A 26,541-nucleotide genomic window follows, 5' to 3' on the forward strand; every position below is an offset into this window, starting at 1 on the left:
GTATTGCCCCAGATAAGAGAAACGAAACAAGCAACTTGTCCAAGATCACACAGCAGAGCTGATTCCAGTGCCTGAGTTATACACTATTACATCCTCTTAGTCACTGAATTCTTCTGATTAATTTGGGAACATTTCCTGCCACAAACGAGTGAGTCAAGAGGCAGCTAAAGCATGGCACTGATTATTCAAATTGAGGTGCTCACCATGCTCTAGAACCATGGATATGAGATGGCTTTACAGGCAGGATCACTTTCAGCCCCGCATTTTAGGAATGAGGAAACAGATTTTCGAGATGTTAATTTGCCCAAAGTCACCCAGCTAGCAAGCAGAGGAGCTAGGGCTGTTTGAATCCAAAGTCCACGACACTCCTAACCGCTGCCCAACGCTGCCCCACAAGAACGTCCAGCTGGCAAGACCCGGGTGGGGCTCGTTGCTCTCCCCGCTTCCCCTCCCTGCTTCACGGCCGGGGGTGTGCTGGCTAAGTTCGCTCATCTGCCAAGCTTCGGGACACAGACCTATGTGGGCAAGCGATAAACAAATGCAAATAAATGTAACTTTCCACATTAGCTAAAAATTCAGAGAACTTCAAGCCCAGGGAAATGGGACGGATCCCAGTTAGCCCGCGGCTCCAATCTGGTCCCCCCACCTACCCCGCCAACCCCGAGCCTCGGGGCGAGAGAGGAAGCGGCTCCGGATGGAGAGTAAAGTGACAATCGGAGAAGGGCAGGCTGCCTTTCCTCCCGGGGGAGCCGAGGGGACCTGCAGAGGGCGGTTTCTCTCCGCTTTTCCTGTCCCACCCCGTCGGCCTGCCCCCCCACCCCCTCCGGCCTCTGCGCCAACCCCGCGCGCCACCCGCGGCTTCCTCCGCTCGGGGTCCTCGTTCGGCCTCTGCCGGCCTCGGCGACTCCGCGGTGCCCGCCCCCGTTGAGTTCAAAAGGACGCGCGGAGCCGCGCCGGCCCTTCCCCTGCAGCCCGTCGGACTGGAAAGGTGAGCACGAGGGGAGGGCGGGGGCGCCGGAGAGCCGGGTCGCCCACACTCGCCGCAGCCACCTCGGCCGCGGCAGGAACCGAAACCCGGAGCGGCCGAAGCTCAGCGCTCCGCTGGGGCAGAGGGTCGCGGTGGCTGGGAACGCGGCTTTCCGACGCACCGGCCGCCCCCAGCGCAGCGCGCTCCGCCGAGTGCTGGTAACGCGGGGGGCTCGGGGCGGGGGCGGGGGCGGGGACGGGGCCGCGGGGCGAGAACCAACCCAGCCCGCCGCGTCCACCCCGCGTTCGCAGGGGCGTCGAGGGTCTCCCGGGCGCGGGGCGCGGGCTGGGGCCCAGTGAGGCTTGGCAGGCTGTGCGCGGACCGCGCGCTGGACGGCGAAGGCAGGCCCGGAGGGGGCGGCCAGTCCGGCGTCCCAGCGTCCGAGGCGGGCCAGAAGGCGGCCCACGGCCCTCGCCTCCCGGTCCTGGCCCGGCTGCCGCGCCGCGCCCACTCCGCTCCGGAGCCTGGGCGCGGGTCCTGACCTTCCCGGCCCTCTCCTGACACCTGGTGGATGGCGTCACCAGAACTCCCAGCTGTGGAACCCTAGGGTACCTGTTACCGCGCTTTGGCGAAACTGGGTTCGCTGCTGATTTGCGAACCTTTGCCTGACCTTCTCAGGCCTTGAGAAATCTCCTAAGTAAATGTGGTGGCCCGTTGAAAGGATCGGGAGAGAGCGTATGAAGGTAACACCCCGTCAAACTGCATGCGACCTCAGACCTGCTCCTGTGGAGAGCTTTTGGTACCTGGAGCCTGAGGGAGATACTCAGGGAAACCAGAAGAGGACAAGAGGAAAAGGGGAAGGAACTTGGGAGAACCTGGCACCAGAGGCTTTCCTGGGACTTCCAGGACTCGAAGCCCCAGGGACCCACCCGCTACATTCCTGTCTTTGCCCCTCTTCCTACAGGTCTGCCTCTTCTCCAAGGAACTCAACCACTAGTGACAATGACCAGCCTCCTGACCACTCCTTCTCCAAGAGGTAGGTGAAGGCCTTTCCTAATCCCAGTGAGAAAGAATTGTTCAACATCCCCTTCCCCAGACCAGTCGTGGAAGCCTCAGCCCAGGTGGGAAGACTCCCACCTCTCTCTGCCTGCCTCACACGGGAAGGGCCTGGGAGGAAGCAGGAACTAGAGTGTGCCCCTTAGTACGGTTTTAATCTGAAGTCACATGGACATGGTGACTTCACAAAGCTTTGTAACCTTGGTTTATCAAATGATTTTATGTCAGTAATCCCAGGACTTTGGGAGACCGAGACGGGGATCTCCTGAGGCTAGGTGTCTGAGACCTGCCTGGGCAACATAGTGAGACCATATTTATAATTCAAAAGAAAGAAAGAGGCCGGGCGTGGTGGCTCATGCCTGTAATGCCAGCAGTTTGGGAGGTCGAGGTGGGCGGATCATCTGAGGTCAGGAGTTTGAGACCAGCCTGGCCAACATGGTGAAACCCCATCTCTACTAGAAATACAAAAAAAATTAGCCAGGCATGGTGGTGCACGCCTGTAATCCCAGCTACTCAGGAGGCTGAGGCATGGGAATCGCTTGAACCTGGGAAGCACAGGTGAGCCGAGATTGTGCCATTGCACTCCAGCCTGGGCAACAAAGTGAGACCCGTCTCAAAAAATAGGAAGGGAGGGAGGAAAGGAAGGGAAGGAAGGAAGGTTGATTATTTTATAAGCCTAAAGGAAGGGCTTTACATTCATCTGTCTAATAATTTATAGCTATGGCAAAGAATGTAGCAGAAACCCTTATAGTTAAATGTGGAAAAGGAATCTTCAAAGATAACAGGGAAATAGTTTCTTAAAAACCTGCTAAAGATAGTATTTCTAACCTCTAAGCTCCAGTTTCATCATTCACAAAATAGGGAAAACAGTACCTATCTTATGATTTATGAAGATTAAATGAGACAACCCATATAAAACACCTAGAAGAGTGTGTAGTATCTCGTAAGCACTCAGTCACATTGGTTATTAGCACTGAGTGCTTGTTAGAAACCCATCTTTCCCTTGAAAGGGATTTTGCTGGCTTTTTTTTTTTTTTTTTTGAGACGGAGTCTCGCTCTGTCGCCCAGGCTGCAGTACAGTGGCGCGATCTCGGCTCACTGCGAGCTCTGCCTCCCGGGTTCATGCCATTCTCCTGCCTCAGCCTCCCGAGTAGCTGGGACTACAGGCCCCCGCCACCACACCCAGCTAATTTTTTGTATTTTAGTAGAGACGGGGTTTCACCGTGTTAGCCAGGATGGTCTCGATCTCCTGACCTCGTGATCCACCCACCTCGGCCTCGGAAAGTGCTGGGATTACAGGTGTGAGCCACCGCGCCCGGCCTAAGGGATTTTGCTGGCTTTCTAATTCCACTCCTCTGATGATACAGACCCAGCATCAAAACCCCATTGTTCCCTGAAGGTGTGCGGAGGCCGGGCACTACTGCTCAGCACTCTGAGAATGGATGCCCACCTTTTAGTTCATCATCAGGCTGGGCCGGACAAACTATCAGTTATTTATTGACTGTTTTCAGCATGTGCTAGTCAGGGAGAGAGAGGAACAAACCCTTGGTTGGTCTATACACCTTTGTCTTCCTATACACAGTCACATTTGTCGTTAGGACAGGCATTCCCTGCTTTTACTGATGTGGAAACAGGTGAGTGACACCACCAGCGGAAGTCTAAGACAGTGTCCCCTGTGACTGCTGGTGAGAAGAGATAAAAGAGAAATGGCCGGGTACGGTGGCTCACGCCTGTAATTCCAGCACTTTGGGAGGTTGAGGCAGGTAGTTTGAGCTCAGGAGTTCGAGATCAGCCTGGGCAACATGGCGAAACCCCGTCTCTACAAAAAAATTAAAAAATTAGCCGGGCTTGGTGGTAGACACCTGTGGTTCCAGCTACTCCAAAGGCTAAGGTGGGAGGATCCCTTGAGCCCAGGAGATGGAGGTTGCAATGAGCCGAGATCATGCCACTGCACTCCGGCCTGGGTGACAGAGCAAGACCCTGTCTTAAAAAAAAAAAAGAGTTGGGGGGCACAGAGTAGGAGGGAGAAATGGGTCAGCAAAGGCTTCATGGGTGGGTGAGGAAGGGGATCTGAGTCTTGCCCTTGAAAGACAGGCAAGGTTCATACAGGCAAAGGGGTGCAGCAGGTATCTTAAAGAAAGGTAGAATACCTTTTTCATGTGTACCTGCTCTAGATAAAGGTAGAATACCTCATACCATGTGTGAAGCTACAGAGACGATTTACCCTGGAGGATGTTCAGGAAGTGGGCGGGCAAAGGACCTCCAGAATAAGCCTGCCCACAAGGGAAAAAAGGCGATACCTTGGCAGCTAGCTGAGGGATTAGAACCTCGGCAAGGGGGAGCTGTTTACATTTTTAAAATTTTATTATTTATTATTGTTATTATTTTTGAGACCAAATCTTGCTGTGTCACCCAGGCTGGAGTGCAGTGGCTTAATCTCAGTTCACTGCAACCTCCGCCCCCTGGGGTCAAGCAATTCTCCCGCATTAGTCTCCCTAGTAGCTGGAATTGCAGGCGTGCGCTACCACACCCGACTGATTTGGGTACTTTTAGTAGAGATGGGGTTTCGCCGTGTTGGCCAGGCTGGTCTTGAACTCCTGGCCTCAAGTGATCTGCCCGCCTCGGCCTCCCAAAGTGCTGGGATTACAGGCATGAGCCACCGTGCCCGGCCATTTTTTCTTTTTTAAAATTTGTGGTAAAATAAACATAGTACAGGTATTACCATTTTAGCCGTTTTTTCACAGACAATTCAGTGGTAGCGTAGTCCCCGCTTATCCACAGGGGATTCATTCCAAAAGCCCCAGTGGATGCCTGAAATCTCAGATAGTACTGAACGCCATCTATACTGTTTTTTCCTGTACATACATATGATAAAGCTTAACTTGTAAATTAGGCACAGTAAGAGATTAATAATAATAAAATAGAACAACTATAACAATATACTGTAGTAAGAGTTATGTGAAAATGGTCTCTCACTTAAAATGTCTTATTTACTATAGATCTTAGAAACCTCAGTACACAGTTCTTTTTTTTTTCTTTATTAAGTCAAGAACTTTCACCTTTTCACTTAAAGGAAGCACTTCTTGTTGGCATGTCCAAATTGCATCACTATTCTTGTGCTTTGGGGCCACTGTCATGTAAAATAAGGGTTACTTGAACACAAGCACTGTGATACTGTGACAGCCATCTACTAAGCATTTATAGCATGGACACAAAAGGATGATTCACTTTCCAGGCAGGATGGAGCAGGGTGTGAGATTTCATCACGCTACTCAGAACGGCACATAATTTAAAATGTATGAATTGTTCCTTTCTGGAATTTTCTTTTTCTATTAAATTTCTATTTAATGTTTTCGGACTGCAGTTGACCACGGGTAACTGAAACCTGGGAAAGCAAAACCACAGATAAGGGGGGACTCCGGTTTTTTTTTTTTTTTTTTTGAGACGGAGTCTCGCTCTGTCACCCAGGCTGGAGTGCAGTGGCGCGATCTCAGCTCACTGCAAGCTCCGCCTCATGGGTTCATGCCATTCTCCTGCCTTAGCTTCCCAAGTAGCTGGGACTACGGGCACCCACCACCACGCCCGGCTAATTTTTTGTATTTTTAGTAGAGACGAGGTTTCACCATGTTAGCCAGGATGGTCTTGATCTCCTGACCTCGTGATCTGCCCACCTCGGCCTCCCAAAGTGCTGGGATTACAGGCGAGCGCCTGGCCTGGGGGGACTACTGTATTAAGTAATTCATGTTCCTCACCACCATCCATCTCCAGAACTTTACCTTCCCAAACTGAAACTTGACACCCATTAAACACTGATTCCCCATTCCCCTGGCAAACACCGTTCTATTTTCTGTCTATGTGAATTTGACTGCTCTAGGTACTTCATGTAAATAGAATCGTACAATAGTCTTTCTGTGTCTGGCTAACTTCACTTAGCATAATATTCTCAAGTTTCATCCATATTGTAGCATGTCACAATTTCCTACCTTCTCAAGGCTGAATAATATGGTTGTATGTGTATATTACATTTTGTTTATCCATTCATCTGTGATGGACAGTTGAGGTGCTTACACCTTTTGGCTATTGTGACTGATGCTGCCATAAACATGGGTATAGAAATATCTTCTTGAGACCCTGCTTTCAGTTGTTTGGGATGTGTGCTCAGAAGTGGAATTGCTATATCATGTGGTAATTCTGTGTTTAAGTTTTTTGAGGATCCACCATATAGGTTTGCACAGCGGCTGCACCATTTTATATTCCTACCAGCAATGCATAAAGGTTTCAGTTTCTCTACAACCTTGCCAACACTTGTTACTTTCTGTTAATAGTAGTCATCATATTGTGTGTGAAGTGGTATCTCATTGTGGTTTTGATTGGCATTTCCCTAGTGATGGTGACGTGGAGCATCTTTTCATTTTTTTTTGAGACGGAGTCTCGCTCTGTCCCCCAGGCTGGAGTGCAGTGGCACGATCTCAGCTCACTGCAGACTCTGCCTCCTGGGTTGAAGCGATTCTCCTGCCTCAGCCTCCCGTGCCCAGCTAATTTTTGTATTTTTTAGTAGAGACGGGGTTTCACCATGTTGGCCAGGCTGGTCTCGAACTCCTGACCTCATGATCCACCCACCTCAGCCTCCCAAAGTGCTAGGATTACAGGCCTGAGCCACCACGCCCGGCCAACATGGAGCATCTTTTCATGTACTTATTGACCGTTTGTATATCTTTGGAGAAATGTCTGTTCAAGTCTTGTCCCATTTTTTAGTTGAGTCGTTTTGTTCTTGTTCAGTTGTATATTTATATCCTTAAAAAAATTTTTTTTAAAAAATTGATTGTTGAGTCAGCCCTCTCTCTCTCTCTTTTTTTTTTTTTTGGAGACACAGTCTTGCCCTGTCACCCAGGCTGGAGTGCAGTGTCGCCATCTCGGCTCACTGCAACCCCCACCTCCTGGGTTCAAGCAATTCTCCTGCCTCAACCTCCGGAGTAGCTGGGATTACAGGTGCACGCTGCCACGCCTGGCTAATTTTTTGTATTTTAGTAGAGACGGGGTTTCACCTTGTTGCCCAGGCTGGTCTCAAACTCCTGAGCTCAGGCAGTCCACCTGCCTTGGCCTCCCAAAGTGCTAGGATTACAGGCATGAGCCACTGTGCCTGGCCATTTTTTTTTTTTTTTTAAGAGATGGGATCTTACTCTGTTGCCCAGGCTGGAGTGCAGTGGCACAATCCTAGCTCACTACAGACCCAAACATCTGGGCTTGAGGGATCCTCCCACCTCAGACTCCTGAGCAGCTGGGACTGCAGGCATGCACCATCACGCCCAGCTAATTTTAAAATTTTTTGTAGAGATAGGGTCTTGCTATGTTGCTCAGGCAACTCTCCTGGCCTGAAGCCATGCTCCTTCCTCTGCCCCGAGTTGTTGAGATTATAGGCGCAAGCCCCGTCACCTGGCTGCATCCTTGATCCAGTGAGTGACATGAGTGAAGTAGTGTTTTAGGACAGTCTCCTATCCACTGGGTCCAAGCAAATGTAAGTTCAGAGACAGCAATGGACAAAAGAATAGAAATCACAGATAGGAAGAAAGCTTATACTTTAAATGATGGGATCACTAAGGGTCAGCTCTTCTCTTCTACCCCGTCTTGCATTTCTCTTCCCCCACCTTCCCACCTGTTCCTCCCTCACAGTCTGTAAAGACTTCCTAGAGGAGATGGCCTCCAGGAGCCTTGAAAGGAAGGGCCACATGATGACTTTCCTGAGCCCTGGGCACTTTTGTCTTCGTGGGCTCCTCCTTCACTTAAAAAAATATTAAAAATCATATTTTACAACCGCATCAGTGTAAGGAAGAATATGATGATACAATTAATATTTATAATTGGTAATTGAATGGTATAACAACCTTAATATTTCTTTGACCTAAAATTTTGTTTCTTTTCCTTCTAATTATAAAAGAAATGAAAATCATTTAAAACATTTTCGTGGGCCTTTCGAAGCATTGTGGGCCCAGGGCACTGTGCCTGTTGTGCCTAGTGCGTAAGTCAGCCCTATCGGAAGTAGGGCAGAGTGGAACTGTGCCTTGTGGGCTTTGCCCACCCTGCCAGGTAAAGCTCATCTCTTGCCCCCAAATGATCACACCAGCTACCGCGTAGGTTGTCCTCACCCTGTATTAGACACTTAGTATTTTTCTTTATTTTATTTTTAAAATAATTTTTTGTAGAAATAAGGTCTTACTATGTTGCCCAGGCTGGTCTCAAACTCCTGGCCTCAAGTGATCCTCCCATCTCAGCCTCCCAAAGCAGCATTTTTCATTGCACTTATTCCTCACCACAACCCAATGAAACAGGTTTTAGTCTCATTTTACAGAAGGAAAAACTGAAGTTCAGGGAAGTTAAGGAATTTTTTTTTTTTTTTTTTTTTTGAGATGGAGTTTTCCACCTGTCACCCAGGCTGGAGTGCAGTGGCACAATCTCGGCTCACTGCAACCTCCGCCTCCCGGGTTCAAGCAGTTTTCCTGCCTCAGCCTCCCGAGTAGCTGGGACTATAGGCACCCACCACTATGCCCAGCTAATTTTTGTATTTTTAGTAGAGACGGGGTTTCACCATGTTGGCCAGACTGGTCTCGAACTCCTGATCTCAAGTGATTCACTCACCCCAACCTCCCAAAGTGCTCGGATTACAGGCATAAGCCGCCGTTAAATTTTCAAAGATTAAAAAAACTTCCCAAGGTCACGCATCTAGTAATGGCAGAGGCAGGATTTTGCGCCATGTCTGATTTACTGCAAGCCTGTGTTCTTTCTGTCATGGTGTACTGCTCGCTCCCAAGGTCTCACTCCACCCACCTGGCTGGTGCACATGAAAGAGAAGGCAGAAGAAAGGGGGCCGAGTTCCAGGGTGGCTTCCCATGGAAAGAACTCGGGGAGCCGCCCTTTGTTGGGCAGGTCTAGAGCAAATAAGTAGGCTGGCAGACTCAGGTGGCAAAAGATCTGATGCCTCAGTGATAAGAGATTTAGCTCAGCCTGGGAACAAGGACCACAAAGAAGCCAGCCAGTATCTGGGTTAACAAAAAAAAGAGGAAGTGAACAGAATAGATCTTGAAGGTCATTTGCTATTGGTTAGGACTTGGGTGGGGCCTTCAATCTTATGAACCTGAGCAGGGAAGGTTTGGAAAGACTGTAGTGCTGTTTAATAATTATTCCTTTGTTTGGACAAAAAAATGGGGTAGAAACGGGAGAGAATGGGGGAAAAGCTATAAGCCATTTCCTCCTTTTATGCCAGCTTTCCTGAACTTAGTGTATTTTGTTGTTGTTTGTCCTTTTTTCTTTTTTTGAGACTGGGCCTCAGTTTCACCCAGGCTGTAGTGCAGTGTGGCTCAATCACAGCTCACTGCAGCCTCGACCTTCCCAGACTCAGGTGATCCTCCCACCTCAGCCTCCCAATAGCTGGGACCACAGGTGTGTGCCACCATGCCCAGTTAATTTTTGTATTTTTTGTAGAGACAGGGTTTTGCCATGTTGCCCAGGCTGGTCTTGAACTCCTGGACTGAAGTGATCCTCTGGCCTCAGCCTCCCAAATTGCTGGGATTATAGGTGTAAGCCACCTTGCCAAGCATGTTCTTTTATTTGAAAGGTAATACATGCCCCTCAGAGAATAGCTTTCTAGACCTTTTCTATGTACAAACATATATATGCATATTTATAGGGATTTTTAAAGTTACTTAAAAAAAAATATACAGAGAGACAGGGGTCTCGCTATGTTGCCCAGGCTGGACTCAAACTTCTGGCCTCAAGCAATCCTCCCACCTCAGCCTCCCAAAGTGCTGGGATTATGGGTGTGAGCCACTGCACCCTGCCAATTTACTTTTTTTTTTTTTTTTTTTTTTTAGCAAAGATGCAGTCCTACTACATACACCACCTGGCAGTTTGCTTTTTTCATCTAACCATGTATCCTGTCCCAGTAATATTGTAGATCTCATATTCTTTTTAGCAACTGTTTCCACAATGGATGGCCTGTAATTTATTTCATCATTCCTCTCCAGATAGACATTCTAAGTATGTCTGGATTTTTTATTTTAAAATTTGATTTTAATGAGAATCCTAATAGAACACTTCCCATTTATAAAAATTCAGAAATTAAGGCTGAGAGGGGTTCTGATGCTCAGCTAGTTCAACTAGCCATTCTGTCCTAGAATTCTCTCTCCAAGATGCTACATAGCTTTTGTCCAGTGTTGCTCTTCCTTCTGTTGGGGAGACATCTGTCCTTCCCAGTTTCTGCTGTTAGTTCTCTTGTACAGGTCATGCCTTGGCATATTAGAAGACAGAATTCAAGTTCTAGGCTCCCTTTTAAGTTTTTTTTCTCTGGGCTTTCTCTTGCAAGCTTTCCTTGTCTGATATGGTTTCCCTGCTCACCTCAAAATTGTGACACCCAGGCCGGGTGTGGTGGCTCATGCCTGTAATCCCAGCACTTTGGGAGGCTGAGGTGGGCAAATCATAAGGTCAGGAGTTCGAGACCAGCCTGGCCAACATGGTGAAACCCTGTGTTTACTAAAAATACAAAAAATTAGCTGGGCATAGTGGCGGGTGCCTGTAATCCCAGCTACTTGGGAGGCTGAGGCGGGAGAATCGCTTGAACCTGGGAGGCGGAGGTTGCAGTGAGCCAAGATTGAGCCACTGCACTCCAGCCCAGGTGACAGAGCGAGACTCCATCTCAAAAAAAAAAAAAAAAAAAAATTAGCCAGGCGTGGTGGTGCACGCCTGTAACTCCCAGCTACTTGGGAGGTTAAGGCAGGAGAATCGCTTGAACCCAGGAGGCAGAGGTTGCAGCGAGCCAAGATCTGCAGTGAGCAGACATCCTGTCTCAAAAAAAAAAAAAAAGAAAGAAACCATGACACCCAGGTGAACTCAGCAGTCTAGGAGTGGTACAAAGTAGAGCAGTACTATGGCCTCCATTATTAGACCATATTTATATTGCTGGTGCCTAAAATAACGCAATTTTTAATTTTTTATTATTATAAAAGTAATTCTTTATCATTGTGAGAAATTCAGAATACAAAGGAAAGCATATAAAACGACATAAAATTCAGGCACACACCTGTAATCCAAGCACTTTGGGAGGCCAAGGTGGCAGGATCCCTTGAGGCCAGGAGTTCAAGACCAGCCTGGGCAACATAGCAAGACTCCGTCTCTACAAAAAACTTTAAAAATTAGCCAGGCATGGTGGCACACACCTGCAATCCCAGCTACTCAGGAGGCTGAGGTGGGAGGATTGCCTGAGCCCAGGAGTTCAAGGTTGCGGTGATCTATGATTGCATCACTGCATTCCAGCCTGAGTGACAGAACAAGACCCTGTCTCTAAGAAAAAAAGAAAATTAAAATCATTGGGAATTCCACAACCTGTCTGTAACTCCTGCTTTTGTTTTGGAGCATATCCTTCCAGTGTCAGTGGTTTTTTTAGGGACCCCCCCCATAAGTACTTTATATATGATGTTGCTGAGCCATAGCTTCCCCATTCTTTGTGAGTAGTTGGCTTCCTGAACCTAAGAGCAAGGAGTGTGTTAAGTTCTCATCTTGTTCAGTTTGGTGCGTTTCTTCAGTCATTGGAAATGTGCCTGTGTTTATCAGTTTACTAGTTGCCCGTCTACTAGTTGAGGCCTTTAACAAATTTGTCAGGGCCGGGCGCAGTGGCTCACACCTGTAATCCCAGCACTTTGTGTTGTTCAGGCAGGAGGATCGCTTGAGCCCAGGAGTTCAAAACCAGCCTAGGCCACACAGTAAGACTCCATCTGTACAAAAATTTTAAAATTGCCGAATCTTCCCTGGGTCTGCAGGATCTGCATCTACCCCAAGGGCATTCAGCTCAGCCTTTGTAGAAGGCACCAATAAAGCATAAGACCAAAAATATATAGGTATATATCTTGCAAAGAATTTGAAGTTCAATATATATTTTTTGAGACAGGGTCTTACTCTGTCAGCCAGGCTGGCATGCAGTGGCACAAACATGGCTCACCGCAGCCTCAACTTCTCAGACTCAAGTGATCCTCTAGAATCCTCCTCAGGGTTCAACTATCAGCTATTTTTTTTGTTTTTTTTTGGTAGAGACAGGGTCTCCCCATGTTGCCCAGGCTGGCTTTGAACTCCTGGGCTCAAGCAGTCCTCCTGCCTCAGCCTCCCAAATTTTTGGGATTACAGGCATGAGCCACTGCCCCCAGCCTTGGACTTTCTTATACTTGCTTTATGGTTTAATATTTTTATTTTGAATTACATAAACGCCTAATTTTGGCCCTTGCATGGTTTGACATAACAATATCAATTCAAAAAGGACTAAGGTTAAACCACAGTGAAAGAGTCTCTGTCTAGACTGGCATCACTTCATCCCTTAACAACCCATTACTGCCTCACTTAGGCCTTATAGCCAGGCTGTATTTCTCTACCTTGTCCACAAGGATATTAAATAATCTTTTCTCTTTTTTTTCTTTTTTTTTTTTTTTGAGATAGAGTCTCATTCTTGTTGCCCAGGCTGGAGTGCAATGGTGTGATCTTGGATCACTGCAAGCTGTGCCTCCCAGGTTCAAGTGATTCTCCTGCCTCAGCCTCCCAAGTAGCTGGGATTACAGGTGCCCACCACCATGCCCAGCTAATTTTTCTTTTTAGTAGAGATGGGGTTTCACCATGTTGGCCAGGCTGGCCTCAAACTACCAACCTCCATCACCTCAGGTGATCCACCTGCCCTCAGCCTCCCAAAATGCTGGGATTACAGGCATGCACCACTGTGCCCGGCCTATAAATAATGTTGTTGTATGTTTTCTGATGCTACCTACTCTTGCAGCACCTTCAGTTCTCCTTAAGCCACTCCTACCCTCACTCTCAACTGATTATCTTACATCCTATTTTGTAATTATTAATTAATTTATTTTTTGAGAGACAGGGTCTGTTACCTAGGCTGGAGTGCTATGGCACAATCATAGCTCACTGCAGCCTTGAACTCCTGGGCTCAAGGAATCCTCCCACCTCAGCCTTCCAAATTGCTGGATCTACAGGCATGTGCCACCATGCCTGGCTATTGCTTTTTTTTTTTATTTTTGTTTTTTTTGTAGAGATGGAGGTCTCACTATGTTGCTCTCAGCCTGATCTCAAACTCCTGACCTCAAGCGATCCTCCCACATTGGCCTCTCAAAGTGCTGGGATTATAGGTGCAAACCACTGGGTCCAGTTAAGATCTTACTTTAGAACGGGTAGGCTGGGCACAGTGGCTCACACCTGTAATCCCAGCACTTTGAGAGGCCAAGACAGGCAGATCACCTGAGGTCAGGAGTTTGAGACTAGCCTGGCCAACAGGGTGAAACACCATCTCTACTAAAAATGCAAAAATTAGCCAGGTGTGGTGGTGGATACCTGTAATCCCAGGTACTTGGGAGGCTAAGGCAAGAGAATCATTATAACCTGGGAGGAGGAGGTTACAGTGACCCAAGATGGCACCACTGCACTCCAGCCTGGGTGAACAGAGCAAGACTGTCTCAAAAAAAAAAAAAAAAAAAAAAAAAAAATTTATATAAAGCTCTCACTATGTTGCCCAGGCTTGTCTTGAACTCCTGGCCCTGGCCCCAAACAATTCTCCCAACTTGGCCTCTCAAAGTGCTGGGATTATAGGCACAAGCCACTGGGCCCAGTTAAGATCCTATTTTCTTGAGCAAATTAAAGTTATCAGAAGAGAACTGCCAAAGGCCCCCACCCCCACCATCAACCTGCCGCCTGCATTTGTGCCCATATACTCTGCTTTTCCTCCTATTCCAATGGCACTGTCTCTGCTGCTGTCTGCAGCCAGCCCCCCTGTGCTCTAGATCTCATCACTTCAAGGACTCTTGTGCATCAATTGTCCCTCTCATCTGAGTCATTCTTATCTGGATGCAAACATGCTGGCATTTCTCCCATCAGAAAAACAAACAAATTTGAACTCCCTTTCCCCTCCAGTCACAGCCTTTCTCTACTCACCTCTACAGAGAAATTTTATGTAAGCGTTTATTTATATTCTGCCTTCAGTTCCTCTCCTTCCATTTCTTCCTTGAACCCACCCTAAATTACGGGTTTGTATCCAGCACTTCACCAAAACTTCTCTTGTAAAGGTCATTTGTGATCTCTGCGTGGCCAAAGCTGTTTGGCTGCTACTCCCCAGTTTCCTTGGGTTCTCTTTGTCTTGGATTCTCTTTATCTGCACTTACTCCTGGGTGATCCCACCCAGTCTATGGTCTTAAATATCTAATGACTTTTCAACCTCCAGTACCATATGTATAAATATATATATATATATTTTGGAGGGTGGGGGGAGGTTTTGTTTGTTTGTGTTTTTTAAAGGGAGCTGAGGTCTCACTATATTGCCCAGGCTGCTCTTGAACTCCTGAGGTCAAGTGATCCTCTGGCCTCAGCCTCCCTAAGTGCGGGAGCCACCGCACCTGGCCTCCAAATTCTAATCTTGACATCTGAACTTTGATATCTAGTAAGCAATCATGTTTCTTCCAGATTTGTTCCTCCTGCAGGCTTCCCCCTCTGACATAACTCCACGCCTTCATCCTTGACTCCACCCCACATCCAATCCTGTCCGTCTTTGCTTCAGGTTATATTCAGAATCTCACCACTTTCTCACTGAGCTGCTGCAAAAGCAATCAATGCTGTCGTGGAAATTAGAAAAAGGGGCTGGGCACGGTAGCTCACACCTATAATGCCAGCACTTTGGAAGGCCAAGGTGGGCAGATCACTTGAGGTTAGGAGTTCAAGACCAGCCTGGCCAACATGGTGAAACCCCGTCTCTACTAAAAATACAAAATTAGCCAGGCATGGTGGTGCACGCCTGTAATCCCAGCTACTTGGGAGTCTGAGGCAGGAAAATTGCTTGAACCCGGGAGGCGGAGGCTGCAATAAGCTGAGATCACACCACTGTATTCCAGCCTGGACAACAGAGCAAGACCCTGTCTCAAAGAAAAAGAAAAAGGCACACCCTTTGGCAGATGCAACTGTGCACTTGTGCAGGGTACGACCTGCTTCTACACGTGTCCCACCTTCCCACAGCCTATTGTCCATACTGTAGTCAGATGGATCCTTTCAGATCAATCCCTGTTTCAATCATGTATTGCTGCTGGAAGGTCTGCTAGACTAGAAGGGCCAAAATGGTCTCCCTCACATGTCTGGCAGTCAGCTGAGCCTGGGGTGCTGGGTTTTCCTCCATATGGCCTCTCATCCTCCAGCAGGCAGGATTGGGGTTCCTCTCAACATGGTGGTCTCAGGGTTTCACAAGTGTGGTCTTTGGAAATCAGGCCCCACCCCAGATCTCCTGAATCAGAATCTGCATTTTAACGAGATCTGTAGGAGATTGTTATGCACAACAAAGTTTGAGAAGCACAAACCTAGGCCAGGCACAGTGGCACATGCCTGTAATCCCAACACTTTGGGAGGCCAAGGCGGGAGAACCATTTGAGCCCAGGAGTTTTGAGACCAGCCTGGGCAACATAGCAAGACCCCGTCTCTCCAAAAAATAACAAAACTAGCCAGGCGTGTTGGTGCACACTTGTAGTCCCAGCTACTCCAGAGGCTGAGGCAGGAGGATCGCTTGAGCCCGGGAGGTGGAGGCTGCAGTGAGCCATGATCTCCAGCCTGGAGGACAGACTGAGGCCCTGTCTCAAAAATAAGTGAATAAATAATAAAATAAAAATCTGATCAGTCTCTGCCCAAAAACCTGTAAAAGCTTCCCACCTTACTCACTGAAAAAGCCCTTGCCTTGGCCTACAAGGCCTGTGTTGTACAGGCCTCTTTGACTTTCTCTGCTCCTCCTCTCCCCGTTACTCCCACTCAGGGGCCTCCATACTGTGCATTTAACAGGCCAAGCATGCCTGGCCCCAGGGTGTTTTTCAGTGCTGTGGACAGCCCTCCTGTGAACTTGCTGTCCCCTCTGCCTGGAATGTTCCTCAATCAGCTCTTTGCATGGCTGCCTCCCTCACCTTCTTTAGGTCTTCACTTGTCACCTCATCAGTAAAGCTTCGCCTGACAACCTTCTCTAAAACCACACCTCCAACCACATCCCAGCTTTCCATCCTCTTTTCTGCTTATTTTTCTACATAGCGCTAATTAACATCTAATATAGCATATCTTTTATTTATTTATTTATACTTTTTTTTTTAGATGGAGTCTCTCTCTGTCACCCAGGCTGGAGTGCAGTGGTACGATCTCGGCTCACTGCAGCCTCCGCCTCCTGGGTTCAAGTGATTCTCCTGCCTCAGCCTCCTGAGTAGCTGGGACTACAGGCGTGCGCCACCACGCCCAGCTAATTTTTGTATTTTTAGTAGAGACGGGGTTTCGCCATGTTGGTCAGGCTGGTCCCAAACTCCTGACCTCATGATCCGCCCGCCTCGGCCTCCCGAAGTGCTGGGATTACAGGCATGAGCCACCGTGCCCGGCCTTGTTTTATTTATTGTCTGTCTTCCCCCTCTAAAAATGTAACTTATATAAAGAGAGGGTTTTTTTATTGTGGTAAAATTATACATAACATAAAATTGACCATTTTAACCATTTTCAAGTGCACAGCCCAGCAGTATTAAGTACATTCATGTTGTTATACCTTCACCAACACCACTATGCATCTCCAGAACTTTTTCATCCTCCCAAACTAAAACTCTACACTCATTAAACAGTAACTCCCCATTTTCCCCTTCTCCAGCCCCTTACAATCTCCTGTAGTACTTTCTGTCTCTATGAATTTGATTGCTCTAAGCACATCATATAACTGGAATCATACAATGTTTGTCCTTTTTTTTTTTTTAGACAAGAGTCTCGCTCTGTTGCCTGGGCTGGAGTGTGCAGTGGCATGATCTTGGCTCACTGCAACCTCCACCTCCGGGGTTCAAGTGATTCTCCTGCCTTGGCCTCCCAAGTAGCTAGGGTTACAGGCACCTGCCACCACGTCCGGCTAATTTTTGTATTTTTAGTAGAGACGGGGTTTCACCGTGTTGGTCAGGCTGGAGTGTTTGTCCTTTTGTGCCTGGCTCATTTCACTTAGTGTCATGTCCTCAAGGTTCATCCATGTCGTAGTATATGTCTGAATTCCTTCCCTTTTTTTTTTTTTTTTTTTTTTAGAATTTCCTTCCTCTTTAAGGATATGTATATACCACATTTTGTTTATCTGTTTATCTATTGTTGGACATTTGGGTTGTTTCACCTTTTATTTAGCTATTGCATAATGCTCCTACGAACATAATATACAAGTGTCAGCTGAAGTCCATTCATTTCTTTCGGGTATATACCTAGAAGTGGGATTGCGGGACCATACCCAGCCAGCAGTCAGATTGCTGGGTAATTCTGTTTAATCTTGGCAGGAACGCTAAAGGTAAGAGTTTTTGCCTGTGTTGTTCACTGATAGAAGCCCAGAGCCTGGCATAGAGTACACACTCAGTAAATTCTCGTTGAACTAACTGTTTAATTTCCCTATCTAGGAACCTGGAATCTCAGTCTAAGAAGGCCGTGCAGCTTATCTGACCCAGCTTGCTCTCAGTAGTCCCATTCTGACTTCTAATGCTTGCTGTTTCAAGTTCAAAGCCCCCCAAACAGGCCATAATAATGTGTTCTAGAACTTTGCTGGGAATTACGGACTCCACCTTCCTTCCATGGCCCCTTCAGGTTCCCGACCCCTTTCTCTTTCTCAGAAGCTCCTATGTCACCAACAGAAATCCCATTTACAAGTTCTTGCAGTGCCCTTGGCTGTCATATCTGGTCCCTTTTAGATTAGTCTGGTGCTTGCTGGGTTTCTTTGCTTCTCTTGAGCTCACTTCCCCCATGTCCCCAAAGGCTCCACTGCACCTTAGTGCAAAAAAATGATTCTCTTTGGTAGGAGACAGAGGTGAAAAGGCCTGAGGGAATTCTGCTTTCTCTGTTACCTCCAACCTGACCCCTCAGGCCCAAACAGGCCTAGCTTTTTCTTTGTTCTTGTTCCAAATATAATGCCTTTTAAATTGTCCTTCAGGGGGCGCCGTGGCTCACGCCTGTAATCCCAGCACTTTGGGAGGCTGAGGAAGGCAGATCACCTGAGGTTAGGAGTCTGAGACCAGCCTGGCCAACATGGCAAAACTGTCTCTACTAAAAAATACAAAAATTAGCCGGGTGTGGTGGCACACGCCCGTAATTCCAGCTACTTGGGAGGCTGAGGCAGGAGAATTGCTTGAACCCAGGGGGCGGAGGTTGCAGTGAGCCAAGATCAAGCCACTGCATTCCAGCCTGGGCGCCACAGTGAGACTTGGCCTCAAAAATAATAATAATAGGCCAGGAACAGCGCTCACACCTGTAATCCCAGCACTTTGGGAGGCCGAGGCGAGTGGATCACGAGGTCAGGAGATTGAGACCATCCTGGCTAATATGGTGAAACCCCGTCTCTACTAAAAAATACAAAAAATTGGCCGGGCATGGTGGCACGCGCCTGTAGTCCCAGCTACTCGGGAGGCTGTGGCAGGAGAATCGCTAGAACCTGGGAGACAGAGGCTGCAGTGAGCCAAGATCGTGCCACTGCACTCCAGCCTGGGTGACAAAGTGAGACTGTCTCAAAAAAAAAAAAAAAAAAAAAAATCTGATGTAGAGTCTGCCTTCTTGCCATCGTTTAAATATTGAGGTAAATTTCTTTGCATCTTTCTTCATCTGCACTTTCTGCTTCACCAGATGGCTTCATATAAGTGGAAACCGACCAATAGCTGCATCCCAGCAAGGCATTCTGTAGAATTTTTTTTCTTAAGGTCTTCCTGTATGGCTAAAATATTCTCCAGTTATGAGAAAGCTTGCTTCTGATCATGTTAAACATTAAAGCTAAAGAGGGTGGGGAGTCCTGTGAACCTCTTTTGGTTCTAGGGGCTGCTCAATTTAAAAAAATTAAAGAATAGATAACTGAAAATAAACTAAAAATAAAGAAGTCACATATAAACCAACATGACTTCTGCATTACACTGACATCATTCCCTTAAGTTACCTATCACCAGTGAGCCAGTTCATGTTAAAGAAGCACTTTGTAGCACAACTGTCTGTATTTAATTGTGATCATCTGGTTTCCTCCCACCTTTATCTCTTTTTTTTTTTTTCTTTTTTCCTGAGACAGGATCTCACTGTGTCACCCAGGCTAGAGTACAGTGGCACAATCACAGCTCACTGCAGCCTGGACCTCCTGGGCTCCAGTGATCCTCTCACCTCAGTTTCCCAAGTAGCTGGGACTACGGGTGTGTGCCACCATGTCTGGCTAACTTTTTTTTTTTTTTTTTTTTTGTAGAGATGGGAGTCTAGCTACGTTGCCCAGGCTGGTCCCCAGCTCCTGGGCTCAAGTGATCCCCCTGCCTTGGCCTCCCAAGGTGCTGGGATTATAGGCGTGAGCCACTGCACCCAGCCTCCTCCATATATTATTTTTAAAAAATAAATAGAGATGGTGTCTCGCTATATTGTCCAGATTAGTCTCAAACTCCTGGCCTCAAGCAATCCTCCTGCCTCCGCCTCCCAAAGTGTTGGGATTACAGGTGTGAGCTACCACACTAAGCCTAATGTACAAAGTAAGTTACTGTTGATGATTGAACAGAAATTACTCATCTTCAAGCTTCTGACATACATTAATCTTCTCAGTGCTTTGTACATCCTAAATTCTCAAAACGTTTAAAGAAAGCAAAACTAGGAACAACTGTATAGAACTCTAGATCCATGGTAGGAAAATGGATTGCAGCCCTGGGCGATTTGGGGAGGAAAGTGCATGGTGAAAGGTGTGAAGTCATGACCAGGTAGATAAACTTCAGGGCTTCCCTTTGATGGGAGTAACAGTGTTGTATAACCTAATCTCAGAAGTTACATGCCATCATTTTTGCCATCATCTGTTAAAAGCAAGTCACCAGGTTCAACCCATATACCACAGGAGAGGCATGCTCAAGGATGTCAATACCAGGAGGCAGAAATCATTGTGAGCCATCTTAGAAGCTGTACGCCACACTCCCATTTCACAAATCAAGAAACTGAGGTACTGCCAGGCGTGGTGGCACATGCTTGTAATCCCAGCATTTTGGGAGGCCAAGGCAGGAAGATTGCTTGAGGTCAGGAGGTTGAGGCTGCAGTGAGCCAAGATTGCACCATTGCACTCCAGCCTGAGCAACATAGTGAGATCCTTGTCTCAAAAACAACAGCAACAACAACAACAACCAGGTTCAGAGAGGTTTAGTAACTTCCTCAAGGTCACCTGGTAATATGCTTAGGCAGGATTCAAACCCAGAGCAACTCTCCCTTTAATTAATTTATTTTTTTGAGACAGGGTCTCACTACTCTGTTGCCCAACAATTCAGTAATGCAGTGCTGGCTCATTGCAGGCTTAACCCCCTGGGCTCACGCAATCTTCCCACTTCAGCCTCATGAGTATCTGGGACTACAGGCACATACTACCACACCTGGCTAATTTTTACATTTTTTTTTTTTTGTAGATAGAATCTTAGCGTGTTGCTCAGGCTGGTCTCAAACTCCTGGCCTCAAGCAATCCTCCCACCTTGGTCTCCCAAAGTGCTGAGATTACAGGCATGAGCCACCATGCCTGGCCCTTTTAATCACTAAGCATATTAACAAAGTCACCTTAAATAATATTTAAGTAGTAGCTACTATATGATACTTACACGTTCTCTCATTTAATCTTCACAATAGAACTACAATGTTGGTTAATATAGTTCCTATGGGTAACAGATGAGAATGGATGAATGAATCCATATGTATAGGCCAGGCACAGTGGCTCACACCTGTAATCCCAGCACTTTGGGAGGCTGAGGCAGGTGGATCACTTGAGGCCGGGAGATCGAGACCAGCCTGGCCAACATGGTGAAACCCTGTCTCTACTGAAAATACAAAACTTAACCGGGCGTGGTGGCGCATACCTGTAATCCCAGCTACTCAGGAGGCTGAGGCAGGAGAATCCCTTGAGCCAGGAGGTGGAGGTTGTAGTGAGCCGAGATCGTGCCACTACACTCTAGCCTGGGCAAAGGAGCAAGACTCCATCTTAAAAAAAAAAAAAATGTATAACTGTTCTAGACAAACTCTAAAACCATTTTTCCTCAGCTCTCACAACAGTTGACACAGAAGACTTCTGTGACCCCAAAATATTTGAGAATTTCTCTGCACCAGCAAGCAAGCAATCAGTTCTGCAGCAGACACCAAGTGGGTGTCTTCCAATTCAATTCCGACGCTGTCTACCTAGAGATAGTGTCAGATACCACAGGCCAAGGGCTGGGTCCCCAAGGCTGCACCTCCCTTCAGACACTAGTCACAAGTCCAGGCCTCCAAAACTTGTGACCAACCAGCTTCAAGTTGGAGTTCCCACCCCTGCCAACCCCTGCTTTGGAGTTCAATTAATTTGCTGGAGTAGCTCACAGAACTCAGGGAAACAATGTGTTTACTGGTTTATTATAAAGGATATTGCAAAGGATACAAATGAGGACATGTGCAGGGTGAGTTGGGTGGAGGGGGGCGGAGCTTCCATGCCCTCCCTGGGTGCGCCACCCTCCAGGAACTTCTGCATGTTCAGCTAGTTGTTTTTTGGGGGTTTTGTTTTTGTTTTTGTTTTTAGATTGGGTCTCATTCTATCACCCAGGTTGGAGTTCAGTGGTGCGATCTCAGCTCACTGCAACCTCCACCTCCTGGGCTCAAGCGATTCTCATTCCTCAGCCTCCCAAGTAGCTGGGATTACAGGTGCACACCACCATACCTGGTTTTTTTTTTTTTTTTTTTGGTATTTTTGGTAGAGACAGGATTTCGCCATGTTTCCCAGGCTGGTCTCAAATTCCTGGGCTCAGGAAATCACCCACCCTGGCCTCCCAGTGGGCTGGGATTCAGGCATGAGCCACCAAGTCCAGCCATGTTCAGCTATGCAGAAGCTTTGTGAGGCCAGTCCTCTCGGGTTTTTAATGGAAGCTTCATGATGTCAGCATTCCCTTCCCAAATTCTCCCTCTGGAATGAGGATCTTATGACCCACTATCGGAAAGGCAGGCGAAGATTAGAGTCCTGCCTTGGGCCAGGTGAAGGGAAGGGCAGGAGAAGGCCAGAGAGATGCTGTTTCCTGAGGCCTGCTCCTGCGGTCTGACACACCCACATCATAACACAAGACTAACAGGGGCTGTGGGAATTAGGAGCCAGGAACTGTAGATGAAAACTTAGAGTGTGTGTGTGTGTGTGTGTGTGTGTGTGTGTATGTATATATATGTGTGTGTGTGTGTATATATATATATATGTGTGTGTGTGTGTGTGTGTGTGTGTGTATATATATATATGTATAAAACACCACAGTAACCATTTGCCCAAGGCCACAGAGTGGTTGAGGGTACTACCATTCCAAGACAAAGAGTGGGGACCAGTGGAGAAAGGTTTGGCTTGGCCTTGGGAGGGGAAGCGCTCTGGACAGCCTGCCTCTGCTTTCTGTATTGTGGGACGAGGATGGCTCATCAGGTTCCCCTGGGTCCGCATGGAAAGACCCCTCAACACTCTTGGCCCATCTTAGCACAGGCGCACCAGACCACCACTGATACCCTCATTTCACTTGCTGTGGATGGAAACCTGAACGTGTCAGGCACTGGACGGGAGTCATGCTCACACCACGCTCCGGCCACGCTGGCCTTTGAGTCCCCCAGTCTCAGAGCTTTGATCCACACTCTTGTCTCTGCCTAGTATGTGCCCCATCCCTGTTACCCGGTAAACTCTTACCCCTGCTTCAGCTCCCACATCAGATTTTCCTCCCTTGGGGGGTCGCTCCTGGCTGGAAGACTAGATCAGGCCCCTCAGCCACATGCTTTCCTAAGTGCACTTACAGCAGCTTCTCACAGTGCAAGCTGTAGGGTGCAGTGGAGGGTGAGCCCCGGGAAGCTGGCCCGTGTCTGTTTTGCTCGACCTTTCATCTAGCACAGGGCCTAGCAAAGAGGAGGCAGTGGGTGAGTGTTGCTATTTATGGGATGCCAGTCAGGTCGGGGTGCCTCCTGTGGGTGATGCCAGGATCAGCCAGCCGGTTTTCCCCAGGAGACCTCTATCCTGCAGTAACCTCTACATTAAAATGCTAATAGGAAATAATGGAAGGGCTTCCTGACTTCCTGTGTAAACACTTAAAAGGGACTTCTGGAGACCACTCATTTTGTCATGTTCTGTCCTTGAGTAATGACTTTAGGGTGGGACTTTCATGCTCTGAAGGATAAATAAACCCATAGCAGGAGGGGGTGCAGGATCTATTTTAGGGTAGAGGGGAGGCCTGTTTCAGAACCTTTCAAATTGCAGGGCCTATCCTGGAAGTGTAGAAAAGAGTTTTTAATAGGAGAGGAGCACATAACATTCATTATGTTAAAATAATGTTTACAAAGAGTTTGTAAGAATGCTGCAAGAAAATGCACATGCTATATAATATAATGTAAATATATACACGTACATCTCATTTTATCTCACTTATGTAAAAATATGCATTCCTAATAATGGCTTATCCTTACTGAGTGACTTATTAAATGTCACAACAACCTTTTAAAGTAGGTACTCTTACCTCCATTTTGCAGATAGAGGTTAGGTAATTTTCCCAAGGTCACACAGCTAGTAAAGGACAGAGTTCATATTTGAAACCCAGTCCGTCAGGCTCTATAGCCCCTACTCTTAACCACTGTATTATGCAGGGAGAAATCCATCAACATATTGTCTTTGGGTGGTGGTTTATTTTCTTCTCTATTCTCCAGGATTTTCTATTTGGATTTACTATAGGAGTTAAATGATAAACTTTTGAATAGGGAAGAAGGTGGGGTGGTGAAATTTGAAGGCCAAACATGCTTTCAAACAAAAGAATTCACCCCATTTCCTTTTCCATTTTTCTACATTTTCTAGAAGAACTGATGACCACCCCAATTTTACGGCCCACTGAGGCCCTGTCCCCAGAAGATGGAGCCAGCACAGCACTCATTGCAGGTAATAGACTCTGAGCCAACTCCAAGGGACCTTCTGGATCAAGGGCATCTCTCTCCAGAGAAAGCCTGACCAAATCCATTAATGGGCTCACTCTGGCATGTAAGTTGTATTACACACACACACACACACACACACACACAGCTATAAAAGACTCAGAGGCTTCTGTCAGAAGCACTACCAGTAAATGACAGGTTGGGAGGTGGCCGCAAATAGATACGCATACGGATGTAACACTTGAGTACGTGGGTAGGGATGAGGATATATGTGGTTGGTTGAGTGGCTGAGGAAGAGGGGGAGGATCAGAGAAACCACTTCCTGTTAGGATAAGCCATTTCCTGTTCCCTCCTTCCCGTTTCTATAAGAATCGGGAACTGGTTTGGGAGGGAGTTCACTTTGTCAGAAATCAAAAGCATGTGTCCTTAGCTTAAGCATCAGGAGACTCCAGGTATTATGTGCCATGGAAATTGGGGTTGGTGGGAGAACATGGGTTTGGATGGAAGTGGACACTAGTTAATGAAAACAAGAGGATCTTTATGAAAACAGTGACTAAATCAGATGACTCCAGGAATTACGGAGACATCCTCAATCCTGAAACATCTCTACATTTTTCCCTCTCCTTTCCAAGTTGTTATCACCGTTGTCTTCCTCACCCTGCTCTCGGTCGTGGTCTTGATCTTCTTTTACCTGTACAAGAACAAAGGCAGCTACGTCACCTATGAACCTACAGAAGGCGAGCCCAGTGCCATCGTCCAGATGGAAAGTGACTTGGCCAAGGGCAGCGAGAAGGAGGAATATTTCATCTAATGATTCCCAGGCCCCAAGGAGCTTATTCCTGGCTCCAGTGCTAACACGTTGACTGCTTATTACGGGAAAGTTTTCTCTGAAGCCAGGGAGAAGCATTGATAGATGTGGGCAAATCCAAGCTCCAGCCAGGTCACAGTCCCAAATGCCGACATCACTGACTCCAGGGACCAGGGACATGGAGAAAGCTGTTTATGGTATCTTTAACCAGGCCCTCTTATTAGAGCCGGTGTTTGTGACTGGCCAACAAGATGTGGCTATGCCAGGGGACATCTGAGTATGTGCCCAGTCACCTTTTTGCACAGGTTGAAGGGAGAGAAAAGATTTTGAGTTAGGGTCATTGGCTGCTCTACTCTGTCCCCTACCTGGTCACCTAGTGATAGCCCCAGTGGAGATACTGTCCATACAAGGTCTTCCCAGAGGCTGGATCCCACAGTAAAAGGCCAGGCCAGGAGGGGTAGGACACTATGGAGATCTTACCTCCTGATAAATGTGCTACATCCCCTAATCTGAGCCCTTCCTTTCTGTGTTCCCCAACAACCTCATGCTTACGTGATTTTTATCCAAATTAAAAGTTTTCATTGCTACAGAAATCAGATTCTCATGTGCAAGAAGTAACTACATTTTGGCTTATTTTTGCTTAAACATTTTTGACATTTTCTTTTCCCTATTTAACGCCTTTACGTATGTTCTCTTCCAAGCAATAAGAACCCTAGGAAAGTTCTAGAAGTTTGCAGAACTATCTCAGGGATTTGAGACAAAGATGGTGCAGGAAAACTTGTTCCAGGGGAACATCATTAGAAACACACCCTGGGAGGGCCGGGTGCGGTGGCTCACGCCTGTAATCCCAGCACTTTGGGAGGCTGAGGTGGGGGGATCACAAGGTCAGGAGATGGAGACCATCCTGGCTAACATGGTGAAACCCCATCTCTACTAAAAATACAAAAAAATTAGCCAGGCGTGGTGGCGGGTGCCTGTAGTCCCAGCTGCTCGGGAGGCTGAGGCAGGAGAATGGCTTGAACCCGGGAGGCGGAGCTTGTAGTGAGCTGAGATTGCGCCACTGCACTCCAGCCTGGGCGACAGAGCGAGACTCCGTCTCAAAAAAAAAAAAAAAAAAAAAAAAAGTACCATGGGAGATGAGTTGTTTCAAGCCTCCATCCTGGCAAGGGCCAGAATTTCCCAGAATCCCTTCTACGTATATACAGAAGGAACCAGGAAAAATCAACCTACCACCTTTCCCAGTGTATCCTCAGAATCAAGCCAAGAAGCTTCTTGGATTTTAGTCTCAAGATGAGTTGTTTAAAAGGCACATTTTGGTATAAATTATTAGCTTGTCAGATATTGTTCACTTTAGAATTAAGCTAGATCTCCTTTGAAGTCTTAAGGCATTGCCTCTGTTGTCCAGGCTCAAACCCAACCAAGTTAAGATCAAGAGCTGAGGAATCTGGCCGGGTGCAGTGACTCACTGCCTGTTATCCCAATACTTTGGGAGGCCGAGGCAGGCAGATCACTTGAGGTCAGGAGTTTGATACCAGCCTGGCCAACGCAGTGAAGCCGTCTCTACTAAAAATACAGAAATGAACCCGGTGTTGTAGCAGGTGCCTGTAATCCTAGCTACTCAGGAGGCTGAGACAGGAGAATCACTTGAACCTGGGAGGTGGAGGTTGCAGTGAGCCGAGACTGCCACTGCACTCCAGCCTAGGAGACAGAGGGAGACCCTGTCTCAAAAAATAAATAAATAAAAGAGCTGAGGAATCTATCTTGGCAACCTAGATTCTAT

General features: G+C 47.3%; 1 protein-coding gene across 1 annotated transcript; it reads left to right on the plus strand.

Moving 5' to 3' along the window:
• Nucleotides 1-342: 342 nt before the first annotated feature.
• On the plus strand, nt 343-25,357 carry SMAGP (small cell adhesion glycoprotein). The gene is made up of 4 exons (XM_012508401.2): nt 343-988; nt 1,932-2,003; nt 23,880-23,960; nt 24,586-25,357. The coding sequence occupies exons 2-4, from the start codon at nt 1,970-1,972 to the stop codon at nt 24,762-24,764; spliced, it is 294 nt and encodes a 97-aa protein (XP_012363855.1). The 5' UTR covers nt 343-988; nt 1,932-1,969; the 3' UTR covers nt 24,765-25,357.
• Nucleotides 25,358-26,541: the final 1,184 nt, after the last annotated feature.

The sequence above is a fragment of the Nomascus leucogenys genome, chromosome 8 (genome assembly GCF_006542625.1).
Source record: "Nomascus leucogenys isolate Asia chromosome 8, Asia_NLE_v1, whole genome shotgun sequence".
NCBI lineage: Eukaryota > Metazoa > Chordata > Mammalia > Primates > Hylobatidae > Nomascus > Nomascus leucogenys.